The 27,357-nt window shown below is 38.1% G+C and overlaps 1 protein-coding gene across 1 annotated transcript in view; it reads right to left on the reverse strand.

Annotated features, from left to right (window-relative positions):
* usta (uronyl 2-sulfotransferase a) overlaps window positions 1–27,357 on the reverse strand; it is a 395,470-nt gene that overhangs the window by 83,492 nt on the left and 284,621 nt on the right. Inside the window, exon 5 of the mRNA XM_028797879.2 lies at window positions 1,555–1,708. Coding sequence (XP_028653712.1) covers window positions 1,555–1,708 — 154 coding nt within the window. The remainder of the gene's footprint in view (window positions 1–1,554; window positions 1,709–27,357) is intronic.

The raw sequence follows: 27,357 nt of genomic DNA on the forward strand, positions 1-27,357 counted from the left end.
AACCATAGTGGCTGTTTTAATGCTGGCAGTTGGGTCTTAGTCTTCAACAAAAGAAAACATTCTTACTTTCATTAATATGGAGCAGAAAAGAATAAAACCAAGCCAAGCACTAAACAAAGTTAAGACGAAATGTAATGTTTTAACTCATTATTATTTTAAAAAAGGACATTATTTTCTAACATGTGTCTCAAATGTTCTACCAATGTGTTTATTTTTAAAAGGGTACTTGAAGCAATGGCTAGTGTCAGGTATGGATGTAACACAAATAATGGAGAGCTAAATTATTAGTTTCATGTGCTCTATCCAGTGTTATTATCAAACTATGTAGTTGTGGCAATGCATCATTAAAATGATAGTTATGTTGTATTACACAATGGCTTCAAACAACAGTTTTTTGGTGATTTTGGGCAACTGCAGGTTAACTAAATAGGCAAATACCAGTCTGTATTAAAAAAAAACCTCACCAAAAAAGTAATGAATTAACAAATACAACAAATCTACCCCATTAATTCGAGATGGTCAAGTGGTGGTGTTTAAGAGTACTTTATATTCTAGTTTAACATGCTTAGTTTTAGTTCTTCAAAATCTGTGCTTTTCACAAAGCTGAGAGGCAGCATGATGACATTACAACAAACAGTTCATAGATTTTTTTTCTGTTTAGACTGACTTTCATTTTTGTAATTCTAAGTATTGAATGCAGGTTTTGAATGCAGTCTCTGCTGTGCCAAAAAGTATTTTTAAATACAGTCATTTTGTAGGCCTTTCTTGTACTTTACTCTGTATACATTGCAGTAAAACATAAAAATCACAACCAGTTTGTCTGCTATATGCATGAGTAAGAAACAGGCAGGAAGCTCTGACTGTAGCCATTGAGAGAAAGAATACACAGCATGAAGACATCACAATACAATCAAAAACACCTGATATCTTTATAGGTTACCTATAAAAAGGCCCAACAAAAGTCATAAATAACCCGACAAGATTTAGGTGCATGAACAAGCCTGTAGTAATGCTTATACGAATGTATTATACTGTGGAAGAATATATGAAAATTTAGCAAACCATATCAAGGTATTTATAAGTCTGTACATAGTTTAAATTTTTGTAAAGCATGACTGGTCAGATTCTCTTCCACTTTGTTCTACTTGTTTAGGCAAAGTTTGATGTTCTGACCAAGTTATTTAGTGTCTTGAGACACACACTGTAGGCTTGTGCACAGTCATATCTTTTAACGGGTGGTTCACATATATGTCTGACAAGTAAAGGCATCAAAGTGTAACACTGCTGTTTTGACTATGAGGTATACATGCAAAACATCTTGTGAGATGGAGAAGGCTAAGCTATAAAATACCACCTTTAACATTCTCAGAATTACATTTTCATCCATGCATGGTGGATGGATGCTTCTTTGGGTTAAAATTACAATGATCTCTGGACTTTCTCCTGTCTAAACAAAGAGTGAAATGGTTGTTTCTTTTACAATATACTGTAATTATTCAAATTATATTATTTACTGCATAACCATGACAGACTGAGAAAATAAACCAAACATACCAAGTATCTCTCCTCATCCTTCATGCCTGGTGTTCGAATCATGTGGTTCTGCTCACCTCTCCAGTCACCAAATCGACGAAAGAAATAGTTGGAGAGAAATCTATTGATTGGATCCCTGATTATATTGATGTATACAGGCTGGTCCATCCCAAACCTTAAAAAGAGAATTTTAATTTAGTTAATACAAATCACATACAGCTATAGCATCATGCAAAGTTGTCACAAAGACAAAAATAAATCTGCAACAAATCTGAAAGCAACAATTGGTGTATTCATGTCTAGGGAATCCATTCCCGGACATTTTTCATTCCCGGGAATGAAACTGCTGTAATTCCCGGGAAAACGGGAACGGCCAAGCTTGCATATATAGCGTGTAAAAGTGTAAAAATCGATCAAGAAATAACAGAGTTATAGTTGAAAATAATTAAGGTGGCGCCATTGCTGCAGCTTGAAATTGCAATGCGTCAGTCTGTTGCATCCGCATCATCTGTGTCTAGAAACTTGCCATCACAGAATGATGACAAGAAACTGGATGCATCAGTAAAAGCTGAAATGGTGGTGTGTCAGAGCAACGGCAAGCACAGGCGTTGTTTAGAACAAGTGTATCAGTATCTGATGACTGTGCTGCCTACTTCAGTGGAGGCAGAGCGTGCTTTCTTAGCAGCTGGCATACTCTGCATGAAGGTGCGCTCTAGCCTGGACAACTGCACGCTGGACACGTTGTGCTTTCTACGCTCTTATTACCGCACCTAAAGATACATGTACTTATATGACAGCAAGAACTGCTTGTAGATAAGGTTAGTCTTTTATTTGTGTCAACATATTGCAGTAGTTTTATTAAAAATAATTGTCGGCCGTTCTAAAACTGTTCACATGTGAGATGCCCGTGCACTGTGTCATTTCCGGGAATGAAATGCGGGATTTCCGAATTCCCGGGAATGGATAAACCCATCCGGGAATGGATTCCCTATTCATGTCCTGTGTTAAACTGTACAACATAATATCTGAGGAGGTGAATAAATAAATGATATGTGTACTTCCAGAAAACAAAACACACACTAAAAGAGCATCAGAATTGGCAAATCAACAGGTCATCAATTTCAGTGTTTACAAAAGATCAATAAGGACAGTAGAACTTGCCAGTTAATAAATAACATAAGGGTAACACTTGAGTTTAGGTACTGCAAAAATTCATTGTATGTAACAAGACAGACCTTTAGAAACACTTCATAACACTTTCAAATTATCAGTAAAGTGTTTATTCATCTAGATAATGTGACCTAACTAACAAAACTTCACTTTGGAGTGTCCTGAAGTGGCTCAACTGATGTTAAATATTTAATATGGCTAAGAAAGTGAAAGCATAACCTCCCTAATCTCCTGATAACTGATATTTCATATTTAGTACAAGACCAGTGAATCCTTCACATTAACAAGTAATTTAACCACCATGTTAATATGCCACAATGCACAGAGATTAACCTATGTGCTGATGTTTTGTAAGTGTCATGATGACCAAAAGAAACACTTGTTACATAAGAATTAATGAGTAATAGATGCATTTTTGTAGTACCAAAACTAAAGTGTTACCAATATAAGGACTGTAGTGCCTTTCTACACAGTTGCTAGGAAGTTGTCATAAGCTGGCACTAAATCCATAAATAAAGGCAGCCCAAGAAGAAAAACTGAAATCATTCACTGCATTTTAAAAACTGTAAAGGACATTCTCTGGCAAATTTGTATTTTCCAAAGGGTTTTAAGTTAGTCATGTTTACATAAGACATCATGAAATTTGCCTTCTCGGTTACATCCAGTCAGAAAGAATATAAAACAAAATATAAAGCAAAAGACACATTAACCCTTACACAGAAATTCAAAAATATTTATATCATTTGAAAAATAGATTCTTTGGTAAATATTTATAGCAGTTTGACAGTGTGTTTTACCTAAAATGATTACATGATACATATGTAAATTCCATACTTCTGGAATTTTTCATTATATCCGATATCACTTATTAAAAAAAAAAAAGTATGGCACTGGCAGGAAAGCAATACCTGGAGCAATGTGTGTGGGTTTTTAAAGCGGCTATCCTTCTTGATATATTGAAGTTAAGTTCTGCATGTAACAGGTGTCTGTCATCAGTTGAGATCATTTCCATTTCTTTCAACACTAGGGGGCTCCGCCCCCTGCTCGCCAACCCCTGGTGTTGGGAAATGACAAAGAGCGTGATGTATGAATGAGATATAGAATAGTGTGAAGGTGTAGATGATGCAAATAGAAAGCAAACAATAAAGTGTGTGGCACAGTGTAAAGGGTTATTGGAAAATTTCTTTGCACACGCCTTTTAAGTGTAAAAGGTAATTTCAGGTCAGAACTTGTAAGGTCAATGAAGATGGTCATTGTCGTGATCAGAGTCAACTTTGTCAGAGCTTAGAAAGAGTTGTGTCTCTCCAGGAAGTAATGCAATGACTTGGGTATTTATGTTTTCTACATTAATATTGTTTGGACATAATATAGCGCGTTGTGTTAAAAGGGGCATTTGCTCTAATGAGATTGCTGTTCCAAATATCTCTGTAACTAAGTCGTCGCAGATAAAGGCTTGAGGAATTGTACTAATATCTGGGTGAAGTCTATCTGTATTGGTGAGTGTGCCATCTCCCAGATGTAATAACCAATTATTATGATCTGGATCTGGACATCGCATGTTTTGCACTAACTGTATCTTTTGAAAGCAATGTCAATTGTCTGCGTATTTTAAAGTGCACTGAACAATAGCTGAGTGCATGGCATGTGGAACAATAGCTAAGCACTGTCTAAAATCTCCTCCTAATAAAAGAACCTTTCCTCCAAAGGGAATATTATTATTCATCAACGTTTGTAGAAGTTTATGAATGGTGTTGAGTAAGTGACTGGATGCCATTGTACATTCATCAATAATTAACAGTTTTGCAAGACGGATGTCATGTGCAATGCCACTGTTCATGTTCATAGTGGATACTGATTTGTAGGATGTAATGCAGTTCATAAAGTTTTCACTTTCAGGTACATCGTTAGTTAGAAGGTTCTGTAGATACTCAAGATATGAATGTAAAGGAGGCAGTCTAATTTGACCCTTTTGACAACAACGTGTAAATTCATTACTTGTATTGTCAGTTGTTTCTTCAGGGAAGTTAAGTGAATGACAATGATTGCAAATGACATTCATTAATCCCAATGAATTTTCCTGAATAGTGGACTCATTATTGAACGCGTTGTCAGCTAACTGGCGCAAGTGTTTAGCAGGTGTCTGTCGTTGATGTCCGTGACGTGTATCTTTTGCTTGTGCCGTTTGAGAGGCGCGTTGTTGTATGTGTAGTATTTGGGACGTGTTGTTTTGGAGCTGTAATCGATTTGCCTGTGCTGTGTGAGAAGCCCGTTGTAGTCTACTGCGTGCATTGTTTGTATTGAGTCTTGCTCGTTCTTGTATGTCGGTCAGTTGAGCTTTCTCTTTTTGGAGCCTTGCCTGCTTGTTTTTCGGCATTCCAGATGCGCGGTGTAGACGTCTGCGTTTATTTATTTTGTCCCTTCGCTGGCGTTTCTGTATGTCTGAGACGGGAGGTGTTTCATTTTGAATCCGTGCCTGTTTCGATGCAGCACTTTGAGACGCGTGCTGTATGCGTGTACGTTCATTGTGTCTGTCCATATGCGCTCGTTTCTGTTAATGTGTTAGTTGAGCTTTGCGTTTTTGGAGCCGAGACATTTTTTCTTCCGGAGGTTCAGAAGCGCGTTGTATGCGCCGCCGTGTATTTTGTTTTTTCATGCGGGTTCGCGTGTTTGGTCCCGTTATCCGAGCCGTATCGTTTTGTACCTGTGATCGTGTATTCATGACTTGTTTGTTCTTCAGCGTGAGAAATATGGATAAGTAATAAGGAGGATCGCACTCACTGTTAATATGGAGCCTTTTCTGCAGTTGAACGGTTAATAGTGCTTCAGTGTAAGGAGATCCACCTATGCTGCATAGTGTGAAGGTGTTAAGATGACATATGTTTAATACGGAAGGTTCCTTCAGAAATGGGGCTTTGGGTGTCACTTCTTATTGATGTTAGTGTGTTTGTGGGTCTGAATCGTCGTCTTTGTGAACGTTTCGTGTGACATGTCCGTAGTCTGTCCCGTTTCGTGTCTAATGGGCTTTGTGTGGCGGTCACGGCTTCTTTTTTTTGGTGTGCTAGGAGCTTGTTGAATCCTCCTCTTTGTGTGTGTCCCATCCGTTGCTTGTGGGGGGTTGTGTGGGGTGCGGCTTCTTTTTTTTTGTGTGCCAGGGGCTTGTTCAATCCTCCTCTTTGTGTGTGTCCCGTCCGTTGCTTGTAGGGGGGGGGGGTGCTTGGAGGTGGGTGTGGGATTTGTGGGGCGCGAGCGGCTTCTTTTTTTTTGTGTGCTAGTTTCGTGTGCAATGGGTTTCGTGCGGCGCTGTGTGCGTCGCCGGCGTTTGACTCCTTTTTTCTGTGCTGACTCCTTTTTTCTGTGGTCGCAGCACCTCATTTCTTGGGGCGCCTGCGCAGTACGTATTTCTTGGGGCGCCTGCGCAGTACGTCTTTTGTGTCCACGGCCCATGGCCGGATGTCCCTGCGTCCATCCAGTTTAACATTCTCGGTTAGTAATGTAGATTGCCTTCTGACACACACTTACCAAATTTCCTACATTAGCTCAATAACTTCAGCTGCATGTTTGGTAATCTGCTGGAGCTTTTTAAATTTTGATTTGTCAGACCATAAAACCAAGCAGTGAAGCTGAAAGTGATGACAGACTGGATCACACTGCGATAAAAGGACAACATGAGGTCCTTGTCCACTTTTAAGTAGTCTTCGTTTATGAAGGAGAAATAAGTGCTGATTACAAGTTTCGAGTATGTGTTTTTTGCATTTATAATCCTATTAAGATGACTATCTAGGAGAGTTCATAAGTATTTATATTCAGTCACTATTATTACCTCCTACCTCAGAACAATGATGAGTGAACAAATAGATTTCTTCATCTTAAAGTCAAATATAATTTCTTTGGTCTTTATGACATTCTTCACAGTAAGATAGTTATTTGTTATCCTTATATTGTAAATGTGTTAAGAAAAAAAATGCTGCCAGAAATGAAATCTCAAAATGTCACAAAGTGAATAAAAGATAAAAAATAATTTTCATCTTCAGTTCATAGGAAATATTTGCATTTCGAATAAAAGGTTTTGCCTTCACCTTAAAGTCACTTCTCAATTCATTCACTTACACACTTGAGGCAGCTTTAAATCCTGCCTCTGCCCCAGGAGTTACTTCCAAGCCAAAACTCAAAATACTTTCTGTGACTAGTAGCGTCTAGAGGGATGCAAAGCTAGAACACTACTTAATGGCTCCTTCTATTGTCCAGAAGGTCTCCTGGCCACACTTTCGCTTGCTTTAAGTACAGGGTTCTGGTTCACTCCTCACTAGCTGTGTTGCCTGCACAATGGCAACATTGAAGACTTGCTCCTTCCAGGTTACCAGTATTCCCTGTTCTGGTAACCTAGGAAAAATGGGAATTACTGCCACCAGCAGCACCTGCCTTCCCACACTGGCATATAGATCACCCCCCCCCCCCCCCCCCCTCCACATTTACAAATGTGAGGTTCTCTTGTGTCGAGTTTACTGGTGACATTTAAACCTACCCTTTGCCAGCCTGGTGATGCCCTTCATCACTTCCTGCCAGTGCCCTCTCCCCATGAAAGTTCTGCATATAGTAAAAAAAAAACACTGTCCACATTTTACTAGTGGTGTCTAAACTTTAAATTTATGGAAGCTGCATGTAATTTAAGTGTTACGTTTGGCAATTATCCTTCTTTTTATGCATACTACACCAATACTTTCCTTTTCCTGATTAAATAAAATCAGAAAATGAAGGCATGTCTTACTATACAACATTAAAAAAGGGGTGATTTCAAAATACTCCTAATAACAAAAAAAAAATTGAACTGGTTTTGCTTCTATTACTTAACAGAATGTATCAATGCACAGTAACAGACAAGAGTTAAAAACTCATTTTTTGATAAAGTATCTATCTATCTATCTATCTATCTATCTATCTATCTATCTATCTATCTATCTATCTATCTATCTATCTATCTAAATAAAGGTTGCAACTATCACTTCAACAAGCATAAAGAAATAAGAAAAGTAGCACTGTCGCTTAAAGTTATTCAGTCCTATTCCCAGGAGGCCCAGACACCCCTGTAACATAAATATATAATAAACACATCAATATTTATGGTAAATTTTGACTTTTCAGGTGTTCTGCAATCACAAAGCACAGTAATTAACATGACAGTGGCAAAAGTATGTTTTCACAGCTACATCAGATGGTGGTGCAGTGCGTTTACAGCATTACACTGTATTGACAGCTTGCGTGCCTCACGACTGACTGCTAAATGTGGCACCTTTTATTGTGGAAGCTTAGCAAGTTCAGCTAAAGTTAGCAACAAGCTGAGAAATCGGGTTGGTGGTTGCTTTGTGGGGGATTTTTTTTCCTACCAAAGATTCAAGCTAGTCTCTCCACTTCTTGTGATAAATTTAGTAAACTGTGTAAATATTTAAATATGTTTCATGGAAATCAGATTTTCTAATGTGGTTTCTTGTTTGTTGCATTCATCACTTTGACCATGCTGCACCACTTCAAACACACAACCCTCCAAAAAGGAAGAACACCAGGTAATCCTGAGAGGATCCTTTGGCAAATTGATCATGCTATTGATTTACATGCTTTAATGCTGCTGCTGTAAATATGTTAGTAATATTATCCAAATCATTTCAAAAAACAGCAGCAAATCAGTGTTAACCAGTTTAATACTGGGGGTCCACAATAATGACAGGTCGGACTGGTCTTTGAATATATTTACTTACATATCTGCCTATTTATGTATTTATTTATTTAACAAAGTTTGATCTTTCTATCTAAAAGTCAAGTAATATGAAATAACTGCATTGGCCCCATTCAGTAGAAATGCAAATGTCCTAATCAACTGACATCTGAAGCTGGTAAGAGAGGGCTCATCCCAGCAGCTCAAAGCTGTATCCCACCCAGATCTCTTTTTTTCTGATCATGTTTCGGAGATGCCACTGCCTGCATAAAAACACTAATTAAAGGGTCCAAACCAATTCTTAAGACCGTTCAGGGTGTGGCTAAAGGTGACTGTTTCAGCCCTCCAGGACTGTCTTGATCACACGGACTAGACCATGTTTAAAGCAGTTTTCACTTATGGCCAACAGGATTTATCCTGATGTTTAGCTAAACTGCCCATCACAACCCCATCCATTCTGGCTCCCTAATCATCCTCTGTCTCTAAATGTCTCTCTCTCTCTCACCCCTTCATTGGTGACGGTTGAAGTGGATCCCCTCTATCTAAACGCTTTCCGTAGCGAGAAAAGTGCCATATAAATGTAATTAATTATTATTATTATTAACAGATCAACTTAGAGGACTATATTAACAAGTGCAACTGTCTCAAAGACCATCAGAACATATGCAAATCAGAAACCATGGGTGATATTGGAGGTATGTGCACTGCTAAAAGCCCGTAATGCTGCCTTTAGATCAAATGACAAGGTAGCCCTCAGGACAGCAAAGGTAAACCTATCTTGGAGCATCAAAGCAGCTAAGCAAGATGTCTGCAGTGGTGATGCCTCCCTTTCAGATGACCTAAACAACATCTATGCATGGTCTGATGTCCTGAACGACATACATGCCCGAAGTCCATCCCTCCTCAGAAAGAAAAGGTACTGTGCTTTTCCAGCGCTGACATGAGAAGAACTTTTGCTAGGATGCTTTACATTGGCTTCAGTTTAGCTTTCAACACCATCATCCCTCAGAAGCTCATAGGGAAGTTGGGTCTGCTAGGCTATGACACTTCCCTATGTAACTGGGTCCTGGACTTCCTGACAGAGAAACCCTGAACAGAAACACCATCTCCAGTACCATCATGTTGAGCCCCCAGGCTGCATACTCAGCCCACTTCTGTTCACTCTATTGACTCATAATTGTTTGTAGATGACAATGGTGTTTGGTCTCATCAGCAATGGAGATGAACCATCTTACAAAATGGAGAAACAACAACTGGTGGACTGGCGCAACAACGTCTCTTAATGTGGATAAGACAAAAGTGATGATTGTTGACTTCAGAAGGCCCATGCTATCCATACCACACTGTACATCAAGGACTCTGTAGTGGAATTGGTCCACAGAACCAAATTCTTTGGTGCACACCTGGCAGCTGAACTTACTTGTTCAAATAAAAACAACTCCACAGCCAAGAAGGTGCAGCAGTGGCTGAAGAAGGCAAGACTACCTTCCCCTATTCTCAGCACATTCTACAGGAGCACCATCAAGAGTGTTCTAACCAGCTGCATCACTGTCTGGTTTGGGAACTGCAGTGTCTCTGACTACAAGGTCCTACAACAGATGGTGTACACTGCACAAAAGACTGCTGGATCCTCTCTGCTCTTCATTGAATACATCTTTGTAAAGCATTTTTATCTGCAAAGTTTACAGCATTGTGAAGAACCGCTTCCATCCCTCCCACGGTCGCTTTGACCAACTTCCATCTGGCAGAAGGTACTGTAACATCTGGACCAGTTCTGCCAGGTTCTGAAACAGCTTCTACACTTGGCTGTCTGGACTCTGAACTCTGTGCTGCCACCCTGCCCTAAGATCCAAACCTAATAGTGAATTTATATATTTGTTACACTTGTCTCTACTGTTTTTAAATTTTAATTTTGCTGTTATTATTTATTACTATATATTTAAAATTATTACTATCTATTCACTTACCTATCATTTATTTTTAATTATTTGTTTATCTTTTATAGTATAGTAAAGTTCTTAACCTGTCTTGTACTTGTGCTGTGTTTATGTGTATGCACCGTGGTCCTGGGGAACATTATTTCGTGCCACTGTACGTTGCAATGCTCTATTATGGATAGTATGACAATAAAGTCACTTGACTTAGTGAGTTGTTCCAGTGTTCAACATATAGGAATCTGACTTGTTTCTACTAAGTGTCAAATTCAGATCTTGACCATTTAAAGAATGGACTTTACCGGCAGAAGCCTAGGAAAATCAATGGACACACTCTCTTTCCCCCTTCTTTGAACAGAAGGGACCAACACTCCATTATTCCAACCAAAGGATACTGTCCTTGTCTTCCTTGTAATATCAAAGTGGCACATTAACCAAGACACAAAAGCCCTATCCAGTAATGTTAACTTATGCATGTGGATCATATCAATGTCTGCAGCACCCCGCTTGTGGATGGAGCTTCTCAACCATCAATTTGACATCATCCACAGAAATGGTCTATGTGCCACAACATGGTTCTAACAATTCCTCTTCTGATGATTGCCCAGCTGATAGTTTTTTATTTTTTTGTTGTTGCTATCTGACAGTATTACCACTTCAATAAATGACAATATTCTGAGTTTCAACTGTGAGATTTCTCTCAGAATCATTCTTTATGCCCTTGCCAGATTAAAACCGTGACTTTGGCCATTAATGTAGACATTGACTTCTTGGCTTGTGTATACAAATAGTAAAACCTTTCTGCTAACACTGCTTGTCTTGACGCTTCCCTTAACAGTGGTGTCCATTGACTTTTCCTAGGGCTACTGCCAAGAAAGATATCAATCACCTTTTCAAACACAGATCATTTTAGTCATCTTTATTTTTGAGGTTTGGACCAAGGACCATTCAGACATTGATATCTCCTGAAGTGCACAAGCTCTTCTAAAGTTAGAAAAAAAGGGGGACATTACCAGACCACTATAACTATCACTTTTTTTTCCTGAACCCATCTAAGCAAAGCCCTGGATGTCTGTCCCAAAACGTCACCAAATTATAATAATTTGCCAGTGCAGCATTACTCTTTATAATCTCATTTCAGATCACACAATTGCAAATCTAAGTGTTGAACACTTATGAAACACCCTTCTATCCATTTCCTAAACTCACTTCATTTTGTGCAGAGTTTGGGGGAAACTGGTGCCTATCCCAGGAAACAATGGGCACAAAGCAGGAACAATCCCAGGACAGAGCCCGAGTCCTTTGCAGGGATATCACATAGACATACACACACTAGGTCCAATTTAACATCACCCACCCACTTAAACCTGCAGACTACACCATATGACTCTGTTGTTGAAGCTGGGGGGGATATCATTTGTCAGTCAGATTCAAAATGACTAGACATTTAATAAAGTGTCTGAGCTCAAGAAATCCATCTATAATTAAAACAAGTACGTCCTATGGTGCATGCATTGTGTTATGATTTCACTTAAAAAAATTTAAAAAGACAAAATACAAGCTAAACATTTAAATCTGTGGCATCTGAGCAATCTTAAGTATGAAATAAGAGTAGTTCCATGTGATCGCACAAGTCTACTCAAATTCAGGGCAACAGTACAAATGTATGTTGTCTTTGGCTTTTGCTACGATTAAGGGGAATTTTGGAACTAGTAGCTATTTCCCATTTGCTCTCAGAACAAAAGTTCATTATTTCTTGTTTCTATACTTGTGTTGGCTGCTTTGGGTTGTTTTTTTCTTCTTATTCAATCTGTCAGTTTCCATCTTTTTTCCTGCTTTTACCCATTTTATATGTTTACACAGAATATAAACCATATAAGAAGTTCTAACATAGAGGATTTTGTTTCATCAAAAATATGGAAAACTTAGAAGTATGAAACATTTGACAGTAACTTATTTACATTTTGCTCAAAAATCAGTATACTGACAGCAGTAACAATGAATAGTTTCAATAGTTAAAACAGCACACATGAAGACACAGTGCTGGGCGTCAGAAAAAAATCACCATATTAGTCGGGTTTAAAGTTCTTCTTTGATATGTAAAATCAGTAAGAGTGGAGGAGGGTGTGTAAGAATGGGAAATATATCACACTTAAAAATGTTTGTTGGAATGAGACATCACAGACAGATAACCAAAAGGTTAAAAAATACACTACAGCATTATAGTTCAGATGAATGAAGTGTATGAACTTTAGATTAATAGGAGTTAAACTTGATTTTTGTCAATGGCTGACATTTGACTGGAAATAATTAAGAATTCCTTCAATTCATTATTATTAAACACAATTTAGTTTATCAGGCCAATGTGCTATACATGATTACAAACATGGCACATACATCCACTTTCAAATCAGCAATATCCAATTTAAAGGGTTGCAGGAAGCTCCATAAAACAATATTTGTCTGATTACTTGTATCTATTCTTAAACCTCCTATGCAAAGGGAATACTTACTGCTGTAGAAAGAGTACTTGAGTACTCACAAAAACTAAACTAGACAAAAAGAGGCTACAGAGACTCCACACTGACAGGTACTTGGCTGGTAGTCAAACTCTGATGTTGTTAGGCAGCAGTGCCGTGCATTTTAAGTTGATTTCTCCCAAATTACAAACCTGAACTTTAAGAGTAAGGTCAAGAGCACTGTCAGACTGGCTACTGTACTGGAGTTTGTCTGTGTGGTTTATCCACAAGATTTCAATGTTATATGCAAGTGAGAGTTTCACTTTACTCTTTAAACATGGCAACACCACTACTATTACTACTGGATATTTAAAAGATTAGTAACAGAAATAATAGGTAACTATAGTCTTGTGTTGAGTAGCATGGGGGTAGAATGCTGAATGCTGCTGCCCTTTCACCAACACAGCAAAATCACTAGAGTAATATTAACGCTTAAAAGTGTACTGTATATAGCAATTTTAAAGGTTACTTCAACACAATACAAGTTACATTTTATTTAACAATTGTGATCCTGCTGTGTATCTCTGTGGAATGTTTGCATTCTCCCCATGTTTGTGTGATTTTTTTTATCTGAGTAGTTTAGTTTTCCTTCCAATTTATTGCCAGGTATAAATTGTGCCATTATGAGTGAGTGTGTGTATGTGCACAAATGATCTCTGCAATGGACTGGGACCTGATTCAGAGTTGGTTATCAACTTGTGCCCAGAGCTGCTGGGTCATGTTTTCACTGATTGCAACCAATCCCAGATCTAGACTGCTAAGATCAGATCAATGGGGGGCAATAAGTAATTCTGATTGGGTACCTTTTCACACAACTAACTATACAACAGTGCAGTAACAGCTTGTGACCAGCAAGTGGGGCACATGGACATATTTATTTTTCATGTTTTATTTTAATATTTTTAACTCTTCATTATGCTCTCATAGTTATCTCTCTGATCAGGAAAGACATATTATTATTATTACTATTGTTATTTGTGATTTCCCTAAGATGCTTTAGATAGATAGATAGATAGATAGATAGATAGATAGATAGATAGATAGATAGATAGATAGATAGACACCCCATAAATAATTTATGATAAAAATATTTCCAGTGTCTACTAAGTAGCAAACAGATAAATCACATGGGTTATTCTTAAACACGCTTCAGAAATCAAGATTTTGGTGTGTATGGTCTTTTTCAAATCTTACCAAATAATGTTTATTGTCAAATATTCAATAATGCGACTGTATGCTTACATGCACGTTACCTTATACACAGAAAGATAAACAATACAATTTATAACTCTTTAGTATAAAGGTAGAATGAAGAGCAAAAAGAATAAAATTCAACATATCACCTCATGTTACCAGTAGTGACACTGACCGTAGTCAAATGCAAAACTAGTGAGAAAACAGTCAGAAAAGATGAGGAGGGAAAAATTTCAGTGACCTCCACCTGTTAAACCATTCCTGTTTTGGGGGTTGTCTCATTGTTGGCCCTCTAGTACACTTGTTGTTAATTTCATTAACACCAAAGCAGCTGAAACTGATTAACAACCCCGTCTGCTACTTAACTGACCAGATCAATATCCCAGAAGTTTCTTTGACTTGATGCTATACTCTGATTAAAAAGTGGTCCTTTAATTTTTTTGAAAAATAACTTTCTGAGTGACCCTGGGGAAGTCAGTTGATCTGCCTGTGCTCTAGCCATAAAATAAACATTGCAATAACTTTATGAGCACACAAACTGCCCTGGGACAATTTCACTCTGGAAAACTTCTACTTAAAAAAGAGATACTTCCTAACTTTGTTACTGAAAGTATCAAATACTAAAATCAAGTGTGAATGAAAAGGTGTGTAGTAGATTGTGCTATTTTATATTTTATTAAAATATTCAGTTCTTCCCCAGTCTTTTTTTTTTTTTAAAGTATTTGGAAGAATAATAATGGAAGAAACTATTGTGTACTGTGCAGTTCTACATAACAGCAGCAGGTCATTTTCTACACCAGATATACAACAGACTGAAATATGTATCAATTATTTCACTGTGAGGTGTACAAATAGTTACAGCTTGAATTGCATCTTGTCTACTTAAATTTACATCAGGACAGAAACTGTATACTGACATATGCAACCACTCAATACTGCTGGGCTGGCGTAACTCATTTGTGTGGAACATTAGTATTATGTTACTGTGTACAATATATCAATATATCCAGTTTAATGACGATTATCCTGCAAATCTGTTATACTACTTACTCATATAAGAGATGGTGTGCCTATTGGCTTCATAATATTTTGTCTATTGCTTATTTTACCATAATCATCTTTAAATTGTAAAAACAAAAAAATGTCAGGCTGTCTGTTAGATTTTTTAATTTCTGCCAGCATTTGTCTGATTTTTTCTAGTAGGTCCCCTATCATTTTATCATAGACAATTAGCTATTCCACTGTTGTTTAATGGAGGATGATATTTATAACTTTGTTGAAAATCACACCATATTTTATGACTAATTAATAAAGACATCCAAAAAATCCCAAAGTGTTTCTGGGAAAATTGTACAAAAACAATTTTTAATGCTATGTCTTGCTTTATTCAGAAAAAAAAAAAATGCTTCTTGCTATAATTTTTGCAGTAGGTATATGAAATAATTAAAAGATCTCAGCATTAATAACTAATAAGGCTAGGCATAATGCTAAAATTCCACTACTTGCAAATGTGGGGCTTATACCAGAAATATTGCTCTCACAGGTTAAGTGTATGCTTCTCTGATTGCTCAATAATACGTATCAGTAAGGTGCTGCTGGAGTATGTGAATTTCCCCTTGGGATTAATAAAGTATCTATCTATCTATCTATCTATCTATCTATCTATCTATCTATCTATCTATCTATCTATCTATCTATCTATCTATCTATCTATCTATCTATCTAATAAAACAACTCAAAATTGGGACAGATTTTATTGTCACATGGAACAAAGTGTGCAAGCACAGCCCACAATTAAACTTGAACCTGTCATTAATGTTGATGTTCTGCTACACAATTCATTATTAATTTAATAATTTTTCTTGACTAAAAAATAAAGTTGGAAACAAAAGCACACGTCATTTACATTTACAGGAGGCAGGGGACAATGACATTTGGTTTTAGATAACAAAACTTTGAGAGTTTTCCTTTGCTCCCTGCCTGTGTCCTTGTAAGGAAAATAGCAGATTAAGAAAATGGACTGATGGAGGGACATTTTTAAATATCAGAAATGTTATTAATTTTAATTAAAAAACAGAATAAAAGGTATCCCCCTTCCCCTTTTTCGGTCAAAACATTGTTGACTGGAATTTATCGTTAAAATTCAGAATCATAATTTTAAATAAACATGGGCTTGCGCATAATGAAAATGGACCATTGCTTATATTTTGCTATTTTATGAGACTTGGGGGAAAAAAAAGTTGAGGAATAAAGAATATGCACTATATGTACACATATATAATTGACAATGAAAGTCTAAACAAAAAAAAAGAAATTAAAGCAAGTATTAATGTAGTTAAAAATATATAAGATAATTACTTGGAAAAAAAATACTTTTTTTAATGCAAACTGTAACAATTATAAACTGATATATTGAAAACTTTAGTCAAATAGAACAGATTATACTTGTTTTTGTCAGAAATTTTCTTCAGTTCATAACTAACTTAATTTTAAAATTAATGAAATCTGCATGGCTCTAGGCAAGGCTTCTTAAAACTTATACAATTATTCAACTTAAAATGATATATGGAGCACATCTGTCTCGTTTAAAATTGTCCAAAATGTTTTCAGGGCAATATCCAACCTGCGAATGTTGCAATCAAGTTCCCGCCTCACTGGGCCACAAACTTTGGGCCTACACCAAATTCACATCATTTTGGACCAAAATCTTTAAATGCCTTTCAGACAACCTAGGAGTCACTATCCCTCCTAATCCATTAACAGCTGTGTTTGGTGTACTTCCAGATGGGCTTAAAGTGGAGAAGGACAAACAAACTGTAATTGCTTTTCCTTCACTATTGGCACATAGACTTATCTTGCTCAACTGGAAGAATCCTAACGCACCTCTGTTAAGTCAGTGGGTATCTGATGTTATATACTATTTGAAATGGGAAAAAAATCTAATTCTCACTTAGAGCATCTGTACAAAACCTTTTCAAAATCTGGCAGGATCTAATCAAAAACATTTTAGAATAAGCATGTAAATTGAGGAAGAGTATTATCTTCCCTTTTTTATTCTATTTTTATTTATTTATTTGTTTGTTTATCTATTTATTTTCCTACTATTAAAGTTTTACTGTGTTGGCCATGCTCTCTTTCTCATTTGTTTCAACCCTAGTTGTGTAAAACTTGACTTGCTTGTATGGAATGTGAACTGCAGAGGGTTGTGGGCGTGGCGGACCTGTGGCCTCAGATGGTGAAGCAGCAGCTGCTCCACGGTCTTCATCACATGTGATGTCAGAGCGACAGGCCGGAAGTCATTCAGCTCACTAGGACTTGATACCTTTGGGACTGGGGTGATGCAAGATGTTTTCCAAAGCCTCGGGACTCACCCATGTTCCAGGCTCAGGTTGAAGATGCGCTGTAGAGGACTCCCCAGCTCCAATGCATAGGCCTTCAGCAGTCGTGGCGATACTCCATCTGGACCCACTGCTTTGCTGGCACGAAGTCTCCTCACCTCTCTGCTTATCTCGGCTGCTGTAATTGTGGCTGGGGGGAAACTCTCTCCTATGCTGGTATCAGCAGAAGGATGGGTGGAGGGTGCAGTACTCCAAGTTGAGAGTGGGTTAGGGTGGTCAAACATGTTAAAGAACTTGTTCATCTGGTTTGCTCTCTCCACGTCTCTCTTGATGGTGGCACCCCGCTTCGAGCTGCAGCCAGTGATGATCTTCATCCCATCCTCAATGTTCTCACTATATGATCCCTGCAGGATATCCTAGTCTGTAGTTCCAAAGCAGTCTCTCAGAGCCTGCTCTGCCTCAGGGGACCATTTCTGAATGAGCATGTGGTTGTAGGTAGCTCCCTCAGTCTTGGTTTGTAGTGAGGCTGAAGCAGAACCAGGTTATGATCTGCTTTCCCAAGTGCAGGCAGCGGGGTGGCGCTGTATGCATCGTTAACGTTTGCATATAGTAGGTCAATAGTCCTATTTCCCCATGTGTTACAATCCACATACTGGGAGAAGGCAGGTAATGTTTTGTCTAGCGTCACATGGTTAAAGTCTCCAGCGTTTAGCACAAGCGCCTCGGGGTGCTGCGTTTGTAGTTTAGCAACTGTGGAATGGATGATATCACCCGCTATCTCCACGCCCGCGTGAGGAGGGATGTAAACAATAACAACAATGATGTGTCCAGACTCTCTGGGCAAGTAATAGGGACGCAGACTTACGGCCAACAGTTCGATGTCCCTGCAGCAAGTGCAGATTTTGTCATTTACATGTCCAGAGTTGCACCATCTTGTATTCACATAGACAGCGAGTCCTTCTCCTTTCCACTTCCCGCAGGTATTTGCGTCTCTGTCCACTCTAACTGTGCTAAACCCAGGTAGCTCCACATTAGCATCTGGGATGTTAGTTGTTAGCCACGTTTCACAAAAACACAACAAACTGCATTCTCTGTAGGCCCTGACATTTTTCACCAGCACAGCCAGTTCGTCGATCTTATTTGGTAGTGAGTTCACATATCCCAAGATCACAGAAGGCATCGAAGGCTTGTATTGCCACTATCTCGCTAGCCGCATAGCTTTTAGCTTAGCGCCGGCTCTGCTGCCATGATACGACTTTCTTACCTCATTGGGTAAATAGGGAACCACACCGGCATGGACCTTTGTTCTCAGGGCTTGAAGTTGACTACCTGAATAGACAAGTCTCGGTGTGTAAAAATCCATGTCCAAGTAGTAAAAAAAGTAGTAAAAAGTGTCCAGAGAACGAGTCCACATAAAAGAAAGTGGTAGGAGTGATCAGTGAAATAAAGAAAAATAGAGAAAAAGATAGAAAGATGAAGTCATACACGAAGCTGCTGGAAAGGCTGCCACTTGCCGTAGAGCAGGGGTAGCCAACCAGTCAGAGACCAAGAGCCACATTTTTTACTGTGTTACCGCAAAGAGCCACATTATACACATGGGCACACATGAACATCACCCATCCCTTCCTCACACACACACACACACACACACACACACACACACACACACACACACACACACACCTCTGCTTAGCCAGATTTATTGTAAATGTCACACACCAACATGATAATGACAGAAATTGACTCCTACAGTACTAAACCCACAAGCTAGTCATTTTCAACAATGAACATTGTGTGCACTGTCTCACACACACAAACTCTCAGTTCAACCAAGTCCACAAACAAAAATATAATAATTTACAATAGCGTTTTTCTTTTACTATGCATGTTGTTTAGTGGGACTTCTGGCATTCCTTGCCTTGAACAATCCTCTTCAAATCTAGCTTGTATTCCGTTGTTGCCACTCGAAGCAATTCTTTCACATGGGTGTCAGTCAGAACAGATCGATGCTTTGATTTCACGTGTTTCAGGGTAGAAAACACAGACTCGCAGACGTATGTTGACCCAAACATTGACAGTATCTTAAGCGCAGCCCGTTTGACATTGGGGTATTTTTCCATTGGCACACTTTTCCAGAACTTAAACTGTATCTGCTTTTCTGCCCGAGTTTTCAAAGTGACCAACTTGTGCTTGCGAAGTTCAGTCCCTTTTGGAAATTCCTGGTCGATGTTAGCATGGAGTGAGCTGAAGTGGCGCCGAAGATTTGAAGCTTTGAAATGCACTAATGACGCCTGACATATAAGGCAGAATGGCTTGCCATTACGTTCAACAAAAAAATATAAACTCTCCCACTCTGCTAAAAATGTCCTGTGTTCATCTTCATATTTTTGTTTTGCTCTGCATTTTTTCCCTGCCATTTTGAGAGCGAACTTGACACAAATTGTTTACTTAAATGATCTTGCCCCTACTAGGAAACTTTGCGGTATTTCCATCTCACGCACAAGCGCATTTGACGAAAATACCGTATTGAACTCAAGCGAAGCGAACACGAACATTAAAAAAAAAAAAAAACACAAACACAAACTTCGATATGAACGTAAGAGCCGCATGAATCCAGGCAAAGAGCCGCGGGTTGGCCACTCCTGCCCTAGAGGGAATGCTAATCCATGACAGGACATAAACATATTAGAGTGGTTCAGTTATGTCCTGTGAGAATACCCTGCTTGAGTCAATTGTTTCTGTTTAGTTTTAAAAATATTCTAAATAAAAAAATTAATTTCAGTTAAAAAAAAAACCTCCTGCGTACCATAGATACCCAGACATGTGGATCTTTATTTTATCTTTTATTGTATCTTTATTATAATATATTTGTATCAAATTACACCTGTTGAATTAATTAAAGCAAATTAATTAAAACTATTTTTAGTTAACATTTGTTAAATTTAATTCATAGTATTTTGATCAAAGTGAAACAAAACAACAGTTCCACCACCTAAGAAATAAAACTACAACTTCATGGATAGTAATATGATATTCTGTAATATGATAACAATTAAATGTCAATCCATTCATTTTTGAAGCATCTTGGGGGCTAGGGGCTATCCCTGTAGTACTAGGCACAAGGCAGAAGCCAACCATGGAAGGCGATAACATGCACACAGCCATACTCACTCACACCGGGCCAAAAATCTAACACACTCAGTTCTGCCATTAGGGAGGAAAGCCAGAGTACCTAAAGTAAAACTCACTTAGACACAGAGAATATGGTAAGTATGATAGTGACTAGGCAGTGATTCAAACCCAGGATGTCAGAGCTGTGAGGCAGCCACGCTTACCACTATCTAGCAAAAAGCCTAAATATAATCTCAAAGAAAAATAAGCAAATTCAAATTAAAATGTGAAAGGAAAAGGGAGATAAACACCATGTATGCAAAAGAAAACAATTTTCTTTGGTTAAACACATTTGAGTTCAGCTATTTTGTTTGGTTAAACACATTTGAGTTCAGACATTTTTGTCTGACTGCAATGAATGCAAACTAAAATTATTGTGAAGACTAAGATTAGCTAAAAAATAGGTTACAGCAACAACACCAGTGCATTGCCCATTTTTTGATTACCATTTCACATTTACATCTATAGTACTTATTTTAGCTTTGCTGTATTTCAATCTCAGCTTTCCACCTCAAATATTTGTGCTGGACAGATAGAGGGTTATTTTATTTGCTATAGTGTGTACTATGGCCAGTATGTGGATTTTTTTTAAACAATTTTATGGAACGCTACCACAGAAATCCAAAAACTACTCAAAAGTATGCCAGCCTGAGTCCAGTAAAATAGCCTAAAGGGAACTCACTCAAATGTGTCTTATTGAGCAGCTGTGCATGTAATGCTTATACTGGCTATTCCACTGTGTACCTGGAACTGTACAGACTGTCTGAAATATCAGCAACCAATTTAATTAAAAGCTCATTCCTAGCTGAAAAGCTGCTTTACGTGCTAACTTTATGAAGCAATAAAAAAGAGGAAAAAAGACAGTGAGAACTATGCAAATGAAACTTCATACTATATCAGAATACAAAATGTGGAATTGTCAGGGGGAAAATCGAAAAAACACCCACATAACTTTCATTTCAACATTTATTTGCATGGCTGCTCTTTATCCACTATTCTGTTCTACTGAAGTAATTGCTTCCAGGCTGCAGACAAACAAAGGGCATCAATTAATTTATTGTTTTACTACTACCGTACATCAAAACCACAAATATTTAAATGCATTAGCCTGGGAACAATGGATAGAATATACAGTTTCTACACAGTTAGAATGCTTCTTGGCATAGTAAAATATACTTCTGGGACACTAGACACAAAATACAACACACCCAGGTTACAGATTTGTTTTTTACATTGATACTAGTCTTTTTGGTACTTTTTTTGATGTCAATACATGTGTTGTACCTCACCATATAACAAACAGGTATGACAACTGAGATCCTCCACTAGTCTTCTCTATACAGTACTTTACTCTTAGCAAACTCTGCTTCAGTATTGTTACTACTATAATCAGGACAGCTCTCCTGATGTCAGCAGTGCCAACATGCAAATTCCTTTAATAGTGGGATCGTTATATAAATTACATTTCATTGCTTCACCTTTGTCTTGTTTTACTTATCCTATTGAATCTGCTACTGCTGGAAAAATATTTTTGTTATCAAATTTTTATGAAATAAATATTCAAATTAGTACAAACACAGCCATGAAAGCTTCAGTAAAAATAGAAACAACCAGCCCTATGTATCAAAAGATATCAGAGGAGAGAACGCACAACTAAAAAAAAAAAAAAAAACAAAACTCCAAATATTAATAACAAGTCACAGCTCACATCCAAGCACAAGTGAGGAACAAGCTGCAGCGAAAGTGTAGTGCAATGTTGTCTCACAGACACATGGTGTGAAAATATAACCCAATCCGTCAGTAAAGAAAAATTACAGCTGGAGTAGGAGCTGACATGCAACTAGGAGAAGAAACCAACAACTCGGAAGACAATGAAATTACTGTTGATACAAGGAACACTTTGTTCTCTGCCTGCCAAAGACATATTTACATGTTATGCGTTCTGCAGTATGTACAGTTTAGGTTTTCTAGAAGACAACTTCAGACAGGTTCACCTGCCAAAAATGTACATTTAACTTAGAGTTGGTTGGGAAAATATGTGCTTTGGAGGGCCATGTTATGAATTGGATAGCTATTAGATTGATTAGATTAGATTAGCTGAAGTCAGATTGACTTTGTTTGTTTAGACAATTCAGCCATTACTGATTTGGCTTCAGTCCCGCCAGGCCCCACTGTAGTCAGTGCACGGCCAGCACCAATTCAACAACAGGTTGAACTGGTAAAAGTGAGACAGGTATTTAAGAAGCAACAATTTAGTCCTTTAGCACCAAGGTAAGCAATTCAATCCCAGAACAGATTCTCAGCAGTCAGCAGTGCATCTGTCAAGGATGAGAATGAAGTACTCATAACTGGCGACTCCATAGTGCAGAATGTTAGAATTCCAAACTATGTTAATCCAGCAGCTACAATTAATTGTTTCTGGGTGTGAAAATTGAACCTTCTGGTTGACAATGATTTATGTACCTTATTTGTTGCGTTTCAGCACAAATCAGATCACTTTTCAGCAATATGTGGTTTTGAAGAAGTTTGTTTCTTTAGGCTACAAAGCTAAAAGAAAATGTCAGAAGCCGATTGTCTATGACCCCTTACCTAGATTATATAGAGGACAGAGGAAATATAACACCAGTGCAGAAATATCTTTGAAGTTTAAAATGCTGCTTACTAAACACTCAATCTCTTGGAAATAAAGCTGATTTGGTAAACTATATTTTATTAAGTACAAAATCTCATTTGTGTCTTCTTACTGAAACTTGCCTTAGAAAACCTGACAGTATTCCCTTAGCTGAGGCACCACTAAACAGTTACACATTTCTTCCTAAATCTAGATATACTGGTCGAGGAGGTGGCTTTTGAATAATTCTGTGTGATGAATTACAAACTGCTTATACGAATGAATGTTAATTAACATCCATTATGGTGCTTGTATTAGATGTTAAAACAGATTCTCCCATCAGATTGGATGACGCAGCACAGACTACTATAGAATGCCAAAGATGGAGTAGGTGGCTAAGATCTTTAGGACAGTGACTGTGTCTTTTACAAGTTTAATCTCCTCCATTGTCAACTGGTCATAGTTCATCAGTGAATTAATGGACAAATATTGTTGGTTTCAATTTATGATAAACAGTTTCTATTTTGTTTTCTGTGTATTTTAACAAATCTGTATCTTTATATGTACTAATTCTGTATTTAGTAATTAGTATAATCTATACTTGTATTTTACGTAGGAATTTGTTCACAGTGCTTTGTGCTTGAACACAGTAAAAAGTGCTATATAAAAGTAAGTTGTATTGCATCCAAGTGATTCCAAAATGGCTGGGACTTTAGGACGTTATCATAACATATATAAAACGTGCCTGAGGGTTTAGATGAACAAAGAAAACAAAGGGGATCATTAGAAAGTGCCATAGCAAAATGTTTATAGAGGTGAAATAAAGGCAACACACACATTTGAACTGGGCATGTTTATGACTGGGTTTTTTAAAAATAAAACTTCTTACAAATTTGGTCTCAAGTAAGAATAACAGATAGTGATAAATCCCACTCTCAGAATAAACGAATGAGCAAGGGCTGGGGGAAGGCTTTGCGTAAAAATGTATAAGAGAACAGAAACAGGATTCATCTTAGTGGAGAGAGAATGAGAGGGGAACAAAAAAAACAATTTATTGAGTTGAACTGATCTAATAAACTTGGGGTTCACTTCTTATTCATCATTTTCCATTAAGGTCAGGTCAGGTTGGGAAGCATGTACTTTTACAGCACGCTGCCACACCCACCACGTGATGAAACAGCTTGGGATCCTGGTTGGCAACCCCCCATGCAGACATGCAGTCTAGTCCCTGTGGAATGGACATTTTCAGTTTACAGATAACTGTCCTTTTTATATTTTAAAAAAAAAATGTGTGCTTGACAGTTTGCAGAAACTGTGTGTATGTGACCTTTAACATATACAGTAATCCCTCGCTACTTCGCGGTTCACTTTTCGCGGATTCACGACTTCGCGGGTTTTTAAATACAAGTGATTGCCCGCCTATCGCGGAAGTTATGTTCCAGACCCATCAGCAACAGGAGAAAATCCGTGATATAGAAAGACCATATAAATAAACATTTTTTTAGTTTAAGCCTTAAAATACCCATCCCACATGCTTTAAACACATGTAAACTTATAAAACACACTTTGTTAACACATATGATATGTGGATGTCGGGCTAAGGATATGAGTAACATCTCACTATTATAAAACATTTTAACTTCACGCAAGACAAGACAGTGAGACAGGAAAATTGGTGATGTACACCTAAAAGCCTGATTGTACAGGCTTTTAAATTATTGACACGCAGAGCGACAAGCAGCACAAACCCAGCACAAAGTCCACTTCTCCTTAGCGTTCATTCAGCTCCCCACCCCCTTGACAATGCGAAGTGGCAGGAGCGTGCTTCTCCTCCGGGGAGGGGGGTTTGAGCGAAGGTGCGTTCAGCTCTCACACACCCACACACACACACACACACACACTCCTCGAGCAGAGCGACAAGCAGGCATTTTGGCAGAAGCAGCACAAAGTCCATTTCTGCTCAGCGTGAGTTCAGCTGCCCCCCTTCACAAAGCGAGTGCAGACACATTGACGTCTGATCGCTGCTTGCAGTGTGCAGTGTTGGTCTGAGGTGTTTAAGAATGTAGAAAGTGTTTAAGAGCATAGGAAGTGTTTAAATGAGCGTGGGAAAGGTTAACAAGAGAGTGAGAAAGGTTTATAAGAGTGTGGGAAGGGTTTATAAAGCCTTAAAATATGTATAAATAATAAAATAAATATAGGTCGCTACTTCGCGGATTTCACCTATCGCGGGGGGGGGGGCTCTGGAACGTAACCCCCGCGATAGGTGAGGGATTACTGTATTACTGATGCTAACTTGTGTGAGCAGTTCAAAAGAATCTGACTTTACCAGAAATCTGCCTTTACCAGAAATGTATTTTTATAAACTGTTCTTCCTGTTTTACGAATAAGCTACTCTATGTACTCATCTGTAACCGCCGTCTATTTTAAGCCCTAAAAGGCTCATGCATTAACCTGCCTTTATACGAACTTGTAAAGTGTGCACACAATCAGCTGATATAAAAGAGCTGAACTCTTTCCTGTCAGCGCGCATGCTACTGACACTGCAGTCTAGGTATGCAACAATAAAAGAAAGCTTATGAACATTTCTTCTGGTGTGAGTCTCTGACTCCTTCCATTTTACGGGTCAACAATTCTTTCTTCCACATCCCACACTCCGGAAATGACCCTCTATCTGCCGCAGCCAGGTATTATATGGGCGTCCCTTTGGCTTGGTCCAGCCACTCTGGTCCTCAACAATGGGGATCCTACAAGCCGGATCACCCTTGGGGCATCATGCCACATGGCCGTAGTGCCATAACTGACGCTCCCTCATGATGCAGGTAATGTGCCTCATTCAGCACTCCACGAGCAACTGTTCATTCAACACAAAGTCAAACCAGCAGTACCCAAGGATTCTCTGAAGAGACACAGTACCAAAGGAGTCCAGTCTTTGTTTCAGGTCACCGGATTGCGTCCATGTCTTGCAACCATATAGCAAGACAGGAAGCACCAGGACTCTAAAGACTTGGACCTTCGTTCTTTAGCATAGATATCGGGAGTGCCACACCCCCCATGCTCTCCTAATACTGTACATCTGCTGAATGAATGTCACTGCCGAGGTAAGTAAACCTCTCGACAAGGTCGACACTCTCTCTACAGACAGACACACTGCTGAGGTCATGAAAGGCCCATTAAAGGTCCCTTAAGTTGCATACATAAATTTAGCTAAATAAGACATTGAATATAGACCCTTTGGATTTGCCTGAATACCATTTTCTTTACTTGAAAAAAACTAAAAAAACTATACCTAACTGGATGCTTTTCACCCATCCACTGTCTATATTTGCAGGTTAATTCGAAAAAGCATAATCCCATAATCTTCTTTTGTAAAGTTGACTGCTGTGTAAAGTACTCTGTGATGGTACTTATCCCAAAAGGTCTCTCCAAATACAGTATAAATTAAAAGCTGCTTTAAGGTGAAAATATCAATATGACTAGAAAACCAGAAGTATTTCCTTTAGAATAATCCAACATTTTCCTGCTCACATTTCAACACATTCTGCAATAATTAATAATCACGTACATCTGTATAATTCTACTTATAACTTCATTTTAGTTACAAAACTCCTGAAATATACTGCAGTGTTTACATATTTTTTAAAATAGTACATTCTACACTGCTGTCATACACAGTGCATCCAGAAAGTATTCACAGTGCATCACTTTTTCCACATTTTGTTATGTTACAGCCTTATTCCAAAATGGATTAAATTCATTTTTTTCCTCAGAATTCTACACACAACACCCCATAATGACAACGTGAAAAAAGTTTACTCGAGGTTTTGCAAATTTATTAAAAATAAAAAAATTGAGAAAGCACATGTATATAAGTATTCACAGCCTTTGCTATGAAGCTCAAAATTGAGCTCAGGTGCATCCTGTTTCCCCTGATCATCCTTGAGATGTTTCTGCAGCTTAATTGGAGTCCACCTGTGGTAAATTCAGTTGACTGGACATGATTTGGAAAGGCACACACCTGTCTATATAAGGTCCCACAGTTGACAGTTCATGTCAGAGCACAAACCAAGCATGAAGTCAAAGGAATTGTCTGTAGACCTTCGAGACAGGATTGTCTCAAGGCACAAATCTGGGGAAGGTTACAGAAAAATTTCTGCTGCTTTGAAGGTCCCAATGAGCACAG

This window comes from Erpetoichthys calabaricus, chromosome 3 (genome assembly GCF_900747795.2).
Source record: "Erpetoichthys calabaricus chromosome 3, fErpCal1.3, whole genome shotgun sequence".
NCBI classification, from domain to species: Eukaryota; Metazoa; Chordata; class Cladistia; order Polypteriformes; family Polypteridae; genus Erpetoichthys; species Erpetoichthys calabaricus.